At 44.0% G+C, this 17140-nt stretch overlaps 1 protein-coding gene across 1 annotated transcript; it reads left to right on the plus strand.

Moving 5' to 3' along the window:
- The first annotated feature begins 620 nt into the window (after positions 1 to 620).
- Positions 621 to 16520, plus strand: PTGDR (prostaglandin D2 receptor). Its single transcript, XM_032404589.1, has 3 exons — positions 621 to 1457; positions 15052 to 15315; positions 16066 to 16520. Exons 1-2 carry the CDS (start codon positions 621 to 623, stop codon positions 15289 to 15291), a joined length of 1077 nt encoding a protein of 358 aa, XP_032260480.1. The 3' UTR covers positions 15292 to 15315; positions 16066 to 16520.
- Positions 16521 to 17140: the final 620 nt, after the last annotated feature.

The raw sequence follows: 17140 nt of genomic DNA on the forward strand, positions 1-17140 counted from the left end.
GGTCTCACTTTCCTCACCTACACAATAAAGATCATTGTTCAACTTGCAAGGACCTGCAAGATGACGCGCGCTAAGGCTTAAGTATTATGCAAATGTGAGTTACGTTTACCCCTCCTTACCGCACGAATTCAGAAACTAGTGGTTTTTCTCAGCTTCCCCTCCACGCGTCTCTCAAGAGTTCCGCCACCACCTCCTCCTCACGCCCCTCTCCTCCCTAGTGGCTGCGGCTTAATCTCCCCTCCACTTCAGCAGTTCTCTTGCCTCGTAGGAAGGACAGGCCTTGGGTGCTCAGGCTCTGGCTACGTTTCCTTCTTTCCGACTGTGGGCGCGAGGGCTCGACTCTCCTCCGGGCCCGCGGGTCAGCGCGGAGATCTTTGCGCGGCTGCTGGGGGCTCTGCAATGGCAGCGCAGGGTGAGCACTCGGCCGCGCGGCCCGCCCCGAGAGGCGGGGTGTGACCCGAGGGTTTAGAAGGAGGCGCCTGCCGTGCTTAACACCCCTGTGCCCGCGGAGCTGCCTCTGCGGCGCAGCCCCTCGTCCGGAGCCGCCGGGGGTTCCCATACGCAGCCGCCGGGGCCCTGGCCCTCCCGCAGCCCCGCTCCTGCCCGCTGCGCCGCCCGCCATGCGGCCGCCGCTCTCCCGCTGCCACAACACCACCTCGGTGGAGAAGGGCAACTCGGCGACGATGGGCGGGGTGCTCTTCAGCGCCGGCCTCCTGGGCAACCTGCTGGCCCTGGGGCTGCTGGCGCGCTCGGGGCTGGGGTCGTGCCCGCCGCGCCCGCCGCCCTCGGTCTTCTACGTGCTGGTGTGCGGCCTGACGGTCACAGACTTGCTGGGCAAATCCCTCGTGAGCCCCTTCGTGCTGGCCGCCTACGCGCAGAACCGGAGCCTGTGGGGACTGGCGCCCGCGTCGGGCAGCTCGCTGTGCCAAGCCTTCGCCTTCTTCATGTCCTTCTTTGGGCTCGCCTCGACGTTGCAGCTCCTGGCCATGGCCCTGGAGTGCTGGCTGTCCTTGGGGCACCCCTTTTTCTACCGACGGCACATCACCCTGCGCCGCGGCGCGCTAGTGGCGCCGGTCGTGGGCGCCTTCTGCCTGGCTTTCTGCGCGCTGCCCTTCGCGGGCTTCGGGAAGTTCGTGCAGTACTGTCCCGGCACCTGGTGCTTCATCCAGATGGTGCACGAGGAGCGCTCGTTGTCGGTGCTGGGCTACTCAGTGCTCTACGCCAGCCTCATGGCGCTGCTGGTCCTCGCCATCGTGCTGTGCAACTTGAGCGCCATGCGCAACCTCTACGTGATGCACCGGCGGCTCCCGCGGCGCCAAGTCTCCGGCACTCGCGACCGCGCGGAGCCGGGCGCCGACGAGAGGGAGGCGGCCGCGCAGCCCCTGGAGGAGCTGGACCATCTGCTGCTGCTGGCCCTCATGACCGTGCTCTTCACCATGTGCTCCCTGCCTTTAATAGTGAGTCCCTTCGTGCCGAGGCAGCTGGGGGCACTGGAGCGCGGCCGGCTGCGGGTGCGGGAGGGAAGGGTGGAGCGTGCTGGACGCCGCGCAGGAGGAGCTACGCCCTGGGCCAGGACGGTTTGTTGTGGCGCTCCCCACATCTGGTTACCTCCACAGCCCCGAGGACTTGGAACCGAGTTTGTTGAGCCCGAACAGGGAAGGGAGAGACCGAGTCTGATGGTGTTTTCCTAGCCCCGCAAAACCTCTCCGGTTAGCAGCATCCCCTCATCTCTTCTTCCCTCTGGGAAGATCTCGGGGTTGTTTTGAGGAGCAGAATTTTGTTCCTCCTTGGCAGTACGAGTCCTTTCTTTCCCGGTGGCTAGGTAACGTTTTATTTCTTAGACCTGCCGGTGATTTTAATGGCATCAGATACGGGCTAATGCACCTGGTCGTTTTTCCCCAGGTGCTGGCGTGGGAAGAGAGTAAGGGAAGGTGTACTCATGCCAGGGTGATTTGCACAGGTGAGAGACTAAAGGTAGATTTAGTTTTTAAAAACTCGTACGGAAACTTGGAGGCGTGGCGGCTGCTGTTCTTGGTGCTGCGGCCGCGGAGGATGGTGGCGACAGAGGCGGAGAGGCTGTCTGGACAGGCAGGGGTGTAGGTACGGTTCAGCCAGTGGTGTCGTTTGGATAACCTGCCTTGACAGGTCTTGTGTCTGTCTCGGCAAGCGGGGTGACACGGAAGTCATTATCCCGGGTTTCAGTTTACTAACGGCGGTGGTGGTGGAGATGGAATTAACCAGTCGTTTTGAAGGCATTTCCCCCTGGGATCCCGGCCAAGACTTCTGGCAGCGGCTGATGCTGAGAAGACTTTCTGAGGGTTGCTCCTCTCCCCCAGGCCCAGTGTACTTGTTCAACACGAACAACATTTAAATCAATTCACTGCCAATTCAGTGCCTTTGAACGCTGAGACTTCTGTGAATAGGAATGTTAAGTTTCTTATGGCAATGCAGCAATTTTGGCTGTTACTTTCAAGATTGCATAGAGGTGAAATATAATGTGATTGTCCTTAAACGAAGGCCTTAATGTGTGGGAAAAGAGTTGTCTGTGGCATCATCATGCAGGGTTAAGATCAGAATTCCCCAAAAATGAATAAATAAATCTATATGAATAGAGAAGATATGGGCATAGATATTTAGCAGTGGTTCTCAAACTTTAGCCTGCTGGGAATCACCAGCAGGGCTTTTAAAAACACAGATGGCTGCCCCCACCCCCATCCCCCGAGTTTCTGGTTCAGATGTTTTTGAAGAATTCTTATTCTTAACAAGTTCCCAGGTAAGGTGAAAGCTGCTCATCCAGGGATCCCATCTGGGAGAACCACACTCTAAGGCAGGAGTTGGCAAACCACAGCCCACGGTCCAAATCCATCCTGCTGTTGTTTTTGTACAGTGGGTGGAAATAAGAAGAGTTTTTGCAAATGAACCGATTTTGACATCAATTTGATGATAGTGCACAGGAACTCTAAACTCCAACTAGGTCAAATACTATTCCAAGAAAAAAAAAAAGACTTTGATTTTTCTCCATAGTAGACATGAATTACCCCCCCAAAGTACTTAATTATTATTACATTTTAAATTTCACCAATGAAAGTTGTGAAAATGTGTTTTCTCTCTTGTTATAAAAGTACCTACCAAACACTCACCATTTGCCTCTTGATCTATAAAACTTAAAATATTTACTCTTGGGCTCTTTACAGAGAATGTTTGCAGACCCCTGCTCTAAACTCATAGCCTTACTTACCTATGCTGTGGGAAAGCAGACAGTAGCCAAATGCATGGATATTATGTCCTCAGTTTGAATGTCTTAGTAATAATAATGCAGAAAAGAGCATAATAGAGTATAATACAAGAGCATTGCATTTGGACATGTCTCTCAGGGGACTTGAATAACTAACTTATAGGGGATTGTGAGGATGGAAGGAAATAATGGATTTGAAAATGATTTTATAAAAAACTGTAATGTTCCAAGGATACGCAACTCAGACAGCATTCTTCACAGGAACTAAAACTTTCTAGAAAGGATAAGGGCTTTAGCATAATACATGGGTTTGAATTAGCCTTTATCACTTATTAGCTGTGAGAGTGGCTTATTTATCTTTTCTAACTTCAGTTTTCTTTTCTTTATTTTTTTAAAAGATTTTATTTATTTATTTGACAGAGAGAGAGACAGCGAGAGAGGGAACACAAGCAGGGGGAGTGGGAGAGGGAGAAGCAGGGAGCCTGACACCAGGCTGGATCCCAGGGGATCAGGACCTGAGCCAAAGGCAGTCACTTAAAAACTGAGCCACCCAGGTGCCCCTAACCTCAGTTCTCTGATCTGTAACGAGGATAACCATACTTGTCCTATAAGATAGTTATGAAGATTTGATATATATAAAGCCCCTAGCCAGGTGCCTGGCATCAAAAATCAGTACTATTATTCCTAATTATAATTTCCATTTATTATTATTGCCTGCTGGATATAGAAAATTAACCAAGAAATATGATCTCCTCAGGAAATAGCATTATTATTATTTTTTATTTATTTATTCATGAGAGTCAGAGAGAGAGAGAGAGGCAGCGGCAGAGGGAGAGGGAGAAGCAGGCTCCCCACTGAGCAGGGAGCCTGATGCGGGACTCGATCCTAGGACCCTGGGATCATGACCTGAGCCAAAGGCAGAGGCTTAACCATCTGAGCCACCCAGGTGCCCCAGCATTATTTTCTTTTTAAAAAATTTTTTTAAATTTAAACTCCAGTTAGTTAACATACAGTGTAATATTAGTTTTTGGTGTACAATATAGTGATTCAACACTTCCAGACATCACCCAGTGAGCATTATTTTGTAATGCAGTGGTTTTCTAACATTTTTTGGTCTAAGAACCTCTTTTCACTCTTAAAAATTATTAAGGATGCAAAGAACTTTTATTTTTGTAGATTATATCTATCAGTATTATCATATTAGAAATTTAAAATAAGAGAAATTTTAAACATTATTGCAAAACAATTTAACAAAATGTACTTCTTGTGTTTTCGCATAGGTGTAAGGAAAACTTTGGGCTTTCACAATGAGTTAATGAATGATAATACAATTATAGAGATTATAGCAGGTAAAACAGAAAAAAGCATGTTAAGAGCACAGAAGTACTGAGAACAGTCTCTGAAAATGTACATATGTGTCAGGAGGGAGGGGAAAGATGGCGGAGGAGTAGGGGACCCTATTTCAACTGGTCCCCAGAATTGAGCTGGATAACTACCAGACCACTCTGAGCACCCACGAAACCAGCCTGAGATGTAAGAAGATCTGGATCTCTACAAACAGAATATCGCAGGTGGTTGGTTTTGAGGTACGAAGCGGAGAGCCGTCATCCTGCGGGCAGATATCGGAGGATAAACGGAGGCGGGAGGGTGCCTGGACGTGGGGACCTTACACCGCCGGTGAGTGACAGCCTCGCGCGCTGCAGATGGGGCACAGACTAGCAGACCGGTAGCATCGGGAAAGAACTTTAGGGCAGCCCCCGGGGTGGAAACCCGGAGCGGCGGGCTCGCGCGCACGCGAACTGCAGCCCCCTGGACAGAAACCGGAGCGATGGTCGTGCACACGGGAACTGCAGCCTCTGAGATGGAAACCCGGTGCGCTGGGGTCGTGCTGGTGAACTGCAGGAAACCCCAAGCAGCGGAGTCGCGCGGGCGTGAATTGGGAGCGGCTGGCGGTTTTAGAAGCACAAAGGGCAGAGACGAGCCCCGACCTGGAGGCAGGACTGGGGGCGCTGCGGAGGGGCGCACAACCCAGGGCGCTGCAGTTTATAGCAGCACAGACAGAAACGGAGACGGTGTGGCCTGGAGAGCTCACTGAAGAACAGACTGCGGTCTCTCTGCTCTGAGGCAGAGGGTTGGAAACGGTCTCTTCTGCTCTGACTCGCGGAAGATACGCGGAAAGCCGCCAGGGAAAGGCGCCAGAGAACAAAAGCCCCAAAGACTGATTCCCACTGAGCCCATCCCCCACCACAGGGGAGCAGGGCAACTCCGCCCAACTCCGCCCAAACAGGGTTGCCTGAATAACAGCGCGGCAGGCCCCTCCGGCAGAAGACAGGCTGGGAAAACAAGAGGCCAGCAACCCTAAGGTCCCAAGAAAACAGGTGCATCTTGCTTGGGTTCTGGTCAATAATTCCGACTCTATACATTCCCTCAAACACCCATCAACAGAATGACTAGCAGGAGGAGCCCCCAAAACAGAAAAGACTCAGAGACTATGACTTATGCTGCAGATTTACAAATGGATGCAGACATAACCAAGATGTCAGAGATGGAATTCAGGCTAGCAATTGTGAAGACAATGGCTAGAATGGAGAAATCAATTAATGGCAACATAGAATCTCTAAGGGCAGAAATAAAAGGTGAATTGGCAGAACTTAAAAATGCTATCAATGAGATCCAATCCAATCTAGATAATCTAACAGCTAGGGTAATTGAGACAGAAGAGAGAATAAGCGATCTGGAAGACAGTACAATAGATAAAAAGGGAAAAGAGGAGGCCAGGGAAAAACAACTCAGAATCCATGAAAATAGAATCAGAGAAATATGTGACACCATGAGACGTTCCAATGTCAGAATAATTGGAATCCTGGAGGGAGTGGAGAGAGAGAGAGGGCTAGAAGATGTATTTGAGCAAATCATAGCTGAGAACTTCCCTAATCTGGGGAATGAAACAAACATTCGAGTCCTAGAGGCAGAGAGGACCCCTCCTAAGATCAAGGAAAACAGGCCAATACCCCGGCATGTAATAGTAAAACTTGCAAATCTTAGAACCAAGGAAACCATCTTAAGGGCAGTTAGGGGGAAGAGATTCCTTACATACAGAGGGAGGAACATCAGAATAATGTCAGACCTATCCACAGAGACCTGGCAAGCCAGAAAGGCCTGGCAAGACATATTCAGGGTACTAAATGAGAAGAACATGCAGCCAAGAATACTTTATCCGGCAAGGCTTTCATTTAGAATGGATGGAGAGATGCAGAGCTTCCACGACTGGCAGAAGTTGAAAGAATATGTGACCACTAAGCCGGCCCTGCACGAATAGTAAGGGGGGGTTCTATAAAAGGAGAAAGACCCCAAGAGTGATATACAACAGAAATTTACAGGGACAATCTATAAAAACAATGTCTTCACAGGCAACATGATGACAATTAATTCATATCTTTCAATAATCAGTCTCAACGTGAATGGCCTAAACGCTCCCATAAAACGGCACAGGGTTGCAGATTGGTTAAAAAGACAGGACCCATCCATATGCTGTCTACAAGAGACTCATTTTGAACCTAAAGATACATCCAGACTGAAAGTGAAGGGATGGAGATCCATCTTCCATGCCAGCAGACCTCAAAAGAAAGCTGGGGTAGCAATTCTTATATCAGACAAATGAGATTTTAAACTAAAGTCTGTAATAAGAGACACAGAAGGACACTATATCATTTTTAAAGGGTCTATCCAACAAGAAGATCTAACAATTGTAAATATCTATGCCCCCAACATGGGAGCAGCCATCTACATAAGCCAACTGTTAACCAAAATAAAGAGTCATATTGATAACAATACGTTAATTGTAGGAGACCTCAATACTCCACTCTCAGCAATGGACAGATCATCTAAGCAGAAAATCAACTAGGAAACAAGAGCTTTGAATGATACATTGGACCAGATGGACCTCATAGATATTTACAGAACATTCCACCCTAAAACAACAGAATACTCATTCTCATGTCGAGCGCACATGGAACTTTCTCCAGAATAGACCACATACTGGGTCACAAATCAGGTCTCAACCGATACCAAAAGATTGAGATTATTCCCTGCATATTCTCAGACCACAATGCTCTAAAACTGGAACTCAATCACAAGAAAAAATTTGGCAGAAATTCAAACACTTGGAAGCTAAAGACCACTCTGCTCAAGAATGTTTGGGTCAACCAGGAAATCAAAGAAGAACTTAAACAATTCATGGAAATCAATGAGAACAAAAACACATCGGTCCAAAACCTATGAGATACTGCAAAGGCGGTCCTAAGGGGGAAATACATAGCCATCCAAGCCTCACTCAAAAAAATAGAAAAATCCCGAATTCACCAACTAACTCTACACCTTAAAGAACTAGAGAAAAAGCAACAAATGACGCCTAAGCCACACATTAGAAGAGAAATAATTAAAATTAGAGCAGAAATCAATGAATTAGAAACCAGAAACACAGTAGATCAGTTCAACGAAACTAGAAGTTGGTTCTTTGAAAGAATTAATAAGATTGATAAACCACTGGCCAGACTTATCCAAAAGAAGAGAGAAAGGACCCAAATTAATAAAATTATGAATGAAAGGGGAGAGATCACGACTAACACCAAGGAAATAGAAACAATTATTAGAAATTATTATCAACAACTATATGCCAATAAACTGAGCAATCTGGATGAAATGGAGGCCTTCCTGGAAACCTATAAGCTGCCAAGACTGAAACAGGAAGAAACTGACAACCTGAATAGACCAATAACCAGTAACGAGATTGAAGCAGTGATCAAAAACCTCCCAAAAAACAAGAGTCCAGGGCCTGGTGGATTCCCTGGGGAATTCTACCAAACATTCAAAGAAGAAATAATACCTATTCTACTGAAGCTGTTTCAAAAAATAGAAACAGAAGGAAAACTTCCAAACTCATTCTATGAGGCCAGCATTACCTTAATCCCCAAACCAGGCAAAGACCCCATCAAAAAGGAGAATTTCAGACCGATATCCCTGATGAATATGGATTTCAAAGTCCTCAACAAAATCCTAGCTAATAAGATCCAACAATACATTAAAAGGATCATCCACCACGACGAAGTGGGATTTATCCCCGGGATGCAAGTGTGGTTCAACATTCGCAAATCAATCAATGTGATAGAACACATTAATAAGAGGAGGGAGAAGAACCATATGGTCCTCTCAATTGATGCAGAAAACGCATTTGACAAAATACAACATCCTTTCCTGATTAAAACTCTCCAGAGTATAGGGATAGAGGGAACATTCCTCAAGCTCATAAAATCCATCTATGAAAAACCCACAGTGAATATCATCTTCAATAGGGAAAAGCTGAGAGCCTTTCCCTTAAGAGCAGGAACACGTCAAGGGTGCCCACTGTCACCACTGTTGTTCAACATAGTACTAGAAGTCCTAGCAACAGCAATCAGACAACAAAAAGAAATAAAAGGTATTCAAATTGGCAAAGAAGAAGTCAAACTCTCTCTTTTCGCAGACGACATGATACTTTATGTGGAAAACCCAAAAGACTCCACCCCCAATTACTAGAACTCATCCAGCAATTCAGTAATGTGGCAGGATACAAAATCAATGCACAGAAATCAGTTGCTTTCTTATACACTAACAATGCAACTGTAGAAAGAGAAATTGGAGAAATGATTCCATTTACAATAGCACCAAAAACCATAAGATACCTCAGAATAAACTTAACCAAAGAGGTAAAGGATCTATACTCTAGGAACTACAAAACACTCATGAAAGAAATTGAAGAAGACACAAAAAGATGGAAAAATATTCCATGCTCATGAATCGGAAGAATAAACATTGTTAAAATGTCTATGCTAGGGGCGCCTGGGTGGCTCAGTTGGTTAAGCGACTGCCTTCGGCTCAGGTCATGATCCTGGAGTCCCGGGATCGAGTCCCACATCGGGCTCCCTGCTCGTCAGGGAGTCTGCTTCTCCCTCTGACCCTCCTCCCTCTCATGCTCTCTGTCTCTCATTCTCTCTCTCTCAAATAAATAAATAAAATCTTTAAAAAAAAAAAAAAAAATGTCTATGCTACCCAGAGCAATCTATACCTTCAGTGCCATCCTGATCAAAATTCCAGTAACATTTTTCAAAGTGCTGGAACAAACAATCCTAAAATTTGTATGGAATCAGAAAAGACCCCAAATCGCCAAGGAGATGTTGAAAAAGAAAAACAAAGCTGGGGGCATCACGTTGCCCGATTTCAAGCTATATTACAAATCAGTGATCACCAAGACAGCATGGTACTGGCACAAAAACAGACATACAGACCAATGGAACAGAATAGAGAACCCAGATATGGACCCTCAACTCTATGGTCAAATAATCTTTGACAAAGCAGGAAAAAACATGCAATGGAAAAAGGACAGTCTCTTCAATAAATGGTGCTGGGAAAACTGGACAGCCACATGCAGAAGAATGAAACTCGACCATTCTCTAACACCACTCACAAAGATAAACTCAAAGTGGATGAAAGACCTCAATGTGAGACAGGAATCCATCAAAATCCTAGAGGAGAACATAGGCAGTAACCTCTTTGACATGGGCCACAGCAACTTCTTTCAAGATACATCTCCAAAAGCTAGTGAAACAAAAGCAAAAATGAACTTTTGGGACTTCATCAAGATAAAAAGCTTCTGCACAGCAAAGGAAACAGTCAACAAAACAAAGAGGCAACCCACAGAATGGGAGAAGATATTTGCAAATGACACTACAGATAAAGGGCTGGTATCCAAAATCTATAAAGAACTTCTCAAATTCAACACCCAAAAAACAAATAATCAAGTCAAAAAGTGGGCAGAAGAGATGAACAGACACTTCTCTGAAGAAGACATACAAATGGCTAACAGACACATGAAAAAATGTTCATCATCATTAGCCATCAGGGAAATCCAAATCAAAACCACACTGAGATACCACCTTACACCAGTTAGAATGGCCAAAATGGACAGGGAAAGAAACAACAAATGTTGGAGAGGTTGTGGAGAAAGGGGAACCCTCTTACACTGTTGGTGGGAATGCAAGTTGGTACAGCCACTTTGGAAAACAGTGTGGAGGTTCCTCAAAAATTTAAAAATAGAGCTACCCTATGACCCAGCAATTGCACTACTGGGTATTTACCCCAAAGACACAGATGTAGTGAAAAGAAGGGCCATATGCACCCCAATGTTCATAGCAGCAATGTCCGCAATAGCCAAACCGTGGAAAGAGCCGAGATGCCCTTCAACAGATGAATGGATAAAGAAGATGTGGTCCATATATACAATGGTGTATTACTCAGCCATCAGAAAGGATGAATACCCAACTTTTACATCAACATGGATAGGACTGGAGGAGATTATGCTAAGTGAAATAAGTCAAGCAGAGAAAGTCAATTATCATATGGTTTCACTTATTTGTGGAACATAAGGAATAACATGGAGGACATTAGGAGAAGGAAGGGAAAAATGGGGGGGGGGAATTGGAAGGAAAGATGAACCATGAGAGACTATGGACCTGAGAAACAAACAGGGTTCTAGAGGGGAGGGGGGAGGGGGGATTGGTTAGCCCGGTGACGGGTATTAAGGAGGGCACGTACTGCATGGAGCACTGGGTGTTATATGAAAACAATGGATCGTGGGTCACTACATCAAAAACTAATGATGTATTGTATGGTGACTAACATAATATAATAAAATTAAAAACTACAAAAAAAAAAAAAAGAAAATGTACATATGTGTATACCCCAAATCAACTACCTTAGAAAGGTATAGAAAACACAAGAATACACACTATATATTCCATTAGACGTGGGAGTGATGATGTCATTACACATGGGAGTGATGATGTTGGTAAAACTTACTGTACACCTGTGAGTGAAAAAGGCACATAATTTCGGTTTTATGAAAATAGTTTTGACTCTGAAGACACACTGACAGAGTATTGGAAACCTCCACACTTTGAAAATCACTCTTCTAATCACTCTTCTGGGTCTAGTGATTGGGAAAAATAAGGCTATATATGAAGGGAGAAAAGAACCTTAAGAAGAAACCTTGCTCATAGCATGAATATTGTATTTCATTAAGCCAATGAAAAGTGTGTTGGGGTTTGATCTTTTAAATTAATTTTGCTATAATGTTGCATTAGAGCAAAGTACTTCCCCAAATTGAATTTTCAAATTTCCAGCATGAAAACTTTCTCAGGAAGAAAGTACAGAGAATATGGGATGAACTTTAGAAGCCGTTTGCAGCACATTTTCTAATGCATATAACCTATTTTCATCAAAATTAATTTTACTGGGGCGCCTGGGTGGCTCAGTCGTTAAGCGTCTGCCTTCAGCTGAGGTCATGATTCCAGGGTCCTGGGATCGAGCTCCGCATCAGGCTCCCTGCTCAGCGGGAAGCCTGCTTCTCCCTCTCCCACTCCCCCTACTTGTGTTCCCTCTCTCGCTGTGTCTTTCTCTGTCAAATAAATAAATAAAATCTTTAAAAAAATTCATTTTACCTTAGAGACCTACAACGTATTGGAGGATGGTAGGTGAGCAGGGACAGATGAGAGAGGGATCTAATGAGAGATTGGACATAATAGCTTGAGAGGTTGACAAGCCAGGTAAAGATAAGTATGAGCTTGTGTAATTGCATATATCAGAATCCATGGAGTCAGAGACATGATGGAGGACATCTTGCATGTATTGAGATATGTATGTATTTCATTCTGGTGGGCAAAAAGAATGAGTGTGATGCTCCTTTCAAAAGAAGCTGATAGAAATACGTAAGGGATGGTGGGCAAAACATGGCCCCAGGGAAAAGGGTTGAAAGTGGATTTAAAGGGCTAGAGCAGAGGATGAGGTCTAGGGTGTTGTGATGGATGAACTGGATGGAAGGGGCATTAGAATCCAGAGAGCTCTCCTCAGCAAGGATGTCCAGCTACATGAGTCTCCAGCAAACTGACAACAGCAACATTTTTTCATGGACTCCTAAATCCAATAGAAGGAGCTCTTCTCACACCATTCCCTGTGAAAATTGAACTACTTTAAACATGTGGGGTGTATATTCTGAGGTTATTCATTAATCTAGCCATCTTTTACAGGAGCAGTTTATAAAGTGTGTTCTAGAGAATAGTGTTGAGCAACAGAGATTTTTTGAAAGTCTAAATTGAGTTCCAATTGATACCTTTTTCAGAATTAATAGAATATGTACTTTGATCACTGTCATAAATGAATTAATTTCTGTCACATTTTTAGTAAACCTAAAATAAAATAAATAAAAATAAAATTAAAATTAAATTAAAAAGCCAGGTATAGAACAATACATTTCTAATATAAATCAAGTGACTTGAAAATACAAATAACCTAATTATATGCAATAGAATTGACATGGATAAATACTACATAGAAATAAAATGGTTTTGGTTATGTAGATGTCATTTCATTACTCAGATCCCAACTAATCAAGTATTCTGAAATAGTTGGAATTATATTTTGCTGTACTTCACTTTCAAGAAGAAGGAGCAAATGTAAAAACAAACTTACATAAAGTACTTGCTTTTTAAATCAGCTTAAGTGTATAGCCTATTGTCAACCATTAATCAAATTCAGCATGCAGCTGGTACCTACAACATTCAACACACTGTAGTTCATTGTGGGGATATAAAATAAGAAAAATATTACATCTGCCCATGTAAGCTGTAATACTGGGTGAGGGATGGAGTGATTGGGGCCATAAAGGAGTTTAGAGGAGAAAAGGAGTCACTACTAACTGATAAAATAATAATAACAAACTTTTGAGTTCTTACTATGTGCTAGGACCTGTTGTCAAGGTCCTACTCATACCATCTTATTCAGACTTCCTAACAGTCACAGAAGGAAGGTAGGTACAATTATCCCCATTGTGTAGATGAGGAAATGGAATAATGTGCCCGATTTCACACAGCCAGTGAGGGGATTTCATCCAACCCCATAGTCAGATTCTAAAGCTGCTGGGCTTAGCCACTCTCTCAGAGAGGCTTCCTGAAGGGCGTAGTATTTGAGACAGACCTTGAAAGGAGCTAGGATTTGGGCATGTAAAATCCAAAAGATTTTGAAGTAAAATGTTCAGTTTCTACATCTGTAAAATGGCGATAACGGTCATCCTTACCTCATAGGACTTTTGTGAGGGTAAAAAGAAGTTTTTGAAATAAAATGCTTAGGGTGTCTGAGTGGCTCAGTCGGTTAAGTGTCTCCCTTCGGCTCAGGTCATCATCCCGGAGTCCCGGAAATGAGTCCCACATCGGGCTCCCTGCTTAGCGAGGTGTCTGCTTCTCCCTCTGCCCTTTACCCTGCTTGTGCTCTCTCTCACTCTCTCTCTCTCTCAAATAAATTAAGAAAAATCTTTAAAAATTTAAAAAATAAAATGCTTAGAACAGTGCCTGGATATAGTAAGTTCTACATGGGCAGTAGCCATTATTATTATTATTAGTCGGTAGTAATCGATGATGGGAAAGGGCATTCAGATATATCTTTTTTTTAAAGATTTTATTTGAGAGAGAGTGAGCACAAGCGGGGGGAGGGGCAGAGAGAAAGGGAAAGAGACAAGCAGACTCCTTGCTGACGTGGAGCCCAACACGGGGCTCGATCCCAGGACCCTGAGATCATGACCTGCACCCAAGTCAGATGCTTAACCGACTGAGCCACCCAGGTGCCCCACAAGTATATCTTCTTAAGTGGGGTAGACGGGAATGTCTGAGCCTGCTGAAATGCTCTATAAAAAAGAGAGTAAAAGGTAAGGAAACAATTACGGGAAAACACATCTCATCTTCCTTGATTGCCCTGAGTGGGTCTAGTCTGGGCAGTTATTCATATCCCCTTCCACAAATGTTGAGTTTACATATTTTCTGTCCTATTAGAGTCCATTTTGTCCCATTATGGATTTAGAATCTCAGTAGGCCTGGAGAAAGGAATGGCTGGCCTCCAACAGAGTGGGAGGCAGCTGTGGCCCTAGCTGACATGTCGGCCATTTTGGCTCAATGGCAGGAAAAGCCATGCGAGGGGGCAGTTTGCAGGGTGCCAAGGAGGCCTGACACCTCCAGGAAGATCAAGACAATAGGGGCGGTCAGGCGCAAGTAAGTAGGCTTATATTTCTGTGTGTGTGTGTGTGTGTGTGTTCTAGTCTGAAAAGAGGGCGTCAACCACAGTAAAGGTAATAACCATCTATTCTAAGAATAAGTAATTCACGGGAGTTAAACAAATCCTTTTCTAAATCTCCTCCAGTCTTCTCACTGGAGTATTTCCTGATTAAAATTTCTGTATCATTGTTGTCTCCATATACATGACGTTTCACCAAGTAAGGCTTATTTCTGGGCTAATAAGAGGACGGGAAGCAGTCAGAAGAAAGAAAGGATAACTGAAGGAAAGAGAACTTCTGTGTTTACGGGAGTGTGCTGACCCTGTTCATAAGAGATTCAGCGGACTGGGTTGGCTCCACCTCAACTCTTCCTCTGTGTGGAGGGACCTGGAGACCTCCAGCCCTGCAGCCTCACAGCAGCCAGGACAGCCTCCAGGGACTGAGACCCGGGCTCCCAGGAGTACCCCCCTTCCACTGAGCCTTCAGCTCAGCCCTGCACCCGCTCGGCTCCTCACTCACCCCCATTCGCAGCAGTGGCTTTGCAGCTTATACATTTACCAAAAATGAATCTTCCAAGCCAAGCTGCCATGTTCATAAGAAATTAATGTTTCTAAAGTGAGGTAAGTGCATTTATTTCTGTCATCAAACTTTCAATATCATAATGGGATGTTTTTCTTTAAAACAGTATCGTGCTTACTATGGAGCATTTAAAACTGTCCATGAGGAAGATGCAACCTCTGAAGAAATGGAAGACCTCCGAGCCTTGCGTTTTCTATCTGTAATCTCCATTGTGGACCCTTGGATTTTCATAATTTTCAGAACACCAGTATTTCGGATGTTTTTTCACAAGATTTTCATAAGGCCTCTTATGTACAGAAATTGGCCCAGCAATTCCTGCCGAACTAACATGGAGTCCAGTCTGTGACACTGTTTTACCACCCAGTCTCTGGTAAGCTGAGGAATGTGTTACATTTTCTGTCAAAGAACCATGTTAAAAAAAAAAACAAAAAACTTACATTTTAAAAGTCATCTCCTATAACAAAACATCTAAATGTATTTTCAAAACTATTTGATAACATCTTTAACAATGTGCAGTCACTCTATATTCATGAGCCAGTTCAGTAGATGTTTTCATTTCGAGTTGTTAACAGCAACTACAATTTCACATATTGTAACCAATGTTAAAAGTCTTAAAGCGATGATATGATGATATTAATTGTTCCAACATTTGTGCTTGGTGTCCCTAATTTGTTAGAGAGGTCTAGAGACCTCTGGTGTCCCTAATTTTTTAGACAGGTCTAGAGACCTCTAGGTCTTTATTCAAAGCTAACAGAAACACCACTGTTTACAATTATGTGATGTGTGTTCTTAAAATTTCTTACCCTATTCATTTCTAGTGAAACCTGATTTGTTGACTCTGTATCGTAATAGCCTGAATTATAGATGCTCCACAGAGAAATGAGATGGGGAATACAGCCAGGTCAGGGTTTGGGGAGACCTTCCCCAGCCGCCCTCTGGAGGCTCATGTGGGGAGGTGATCTATAAATAAGTAGACACAGACAAGGTGTGACTATGGTCCACAACCCAGAGAAGAAAAATTAGTTTTTATCTTTTGGAGTCTAGTTTCTTGTGTGTTAAGGTATCAAAATTTGGGAGTGGGTTACAAAATGTTTCAATTTTTGGAAACTTTGTTTTATAGGTTTATCATATTGATGGATTCTTTGCAGGAGGGATTTATGCTTCTTTGAAAAACAGGGATGTATGACTTACCAGAGAGTCATGTTTACTGCATTTGGCTGTGTGAAGCAGCAGGGCATTCGGCACAGAGCAAAGCCCACCCAGGACTCAGCCAACCTCAATTGAGGATGATAGCAACAACCTTAACATCTACCTATTAACAGTCATATTCTGCTCTTTGTGGAAACCGTAAGATCATGTTGAGGTTCCTGAGAACTATGCTTTCAAAACTAGAGAGGATGTGGCTCAGATGGAGCACAAGTGAGCACCTTAATTGTACATTTAAATGTTTACAAAGGTTAGCAACACTACGGCCAAAAGGGAGAAGTGGGGAAAATACAGCTGCAGCTAATAAACCAAACAAGAAACTGTAAGCCCAGTTCGTAGGTAAGAACTTTCACCTTTGGTAAAAGAACACATGGGGCATGTTAGAGAGGTTTCAGCCCCTCTGGGGTCCCTTTGTACCCCAACACACTCAGACTCTGAGCTGGCCTCCTCATCAATCAAAGGTAGATCAAATAGACAAAAAGACATTTGTTTAAATACATATTTCTGGTTCCACACAACTCAAAACTTGGATTCGTATTCAGTAGGGAGAGTATATTTAGGATGGTCTGTTTTTAAGCATAAGCTATGATAAAGACTTACAGATCACTTTCGGGGTCTCAAAGGCACCGCAAGAAAATCATGCATTGGTTCTTCAGAGCAGCTCAAACAGGTTCAATAAGAAGCTTGTGTCACTGAGGAAGATCCATCCCATATGTAAAACTGTGGTGGGCAGAGAAAATGAACAGTGTTTCAAACAGGAGCCCCAAAATCAAAGTCCCAAGGAACAGAATCTCTGGCTCTTAGATGTTTGTGATCTAGCTGCTTTGTGCATGCGAAATTCTGTATACTGTGATCTAGGATGAATATCAGTCAGGATTTTGTTTGTTTAATGATGGTTAGCGATTCTCCAAGCAACAATGGACAAGCCAGCTGGTGATTTATATCACTGTAGTGGGCAACTTCTAATAGAGCTGCCAATGATCTCGTCT

This window comes from Phoca vitulina, unplaced genomic scaffold (genome assembly GCF_004348235.1).
Source record: "Phoca vitulina isolate PV1807 unplaced genomic scaffold, GSC_HSeal_1.0 scaffold7, whole genome shotgun sequence".
NCBI classification, from domain to species: Eukaryota; Metazoa; Chordata; class Mammalia; order Carnivora; family Phocidae; genus Phoca; species Phoca vitulina.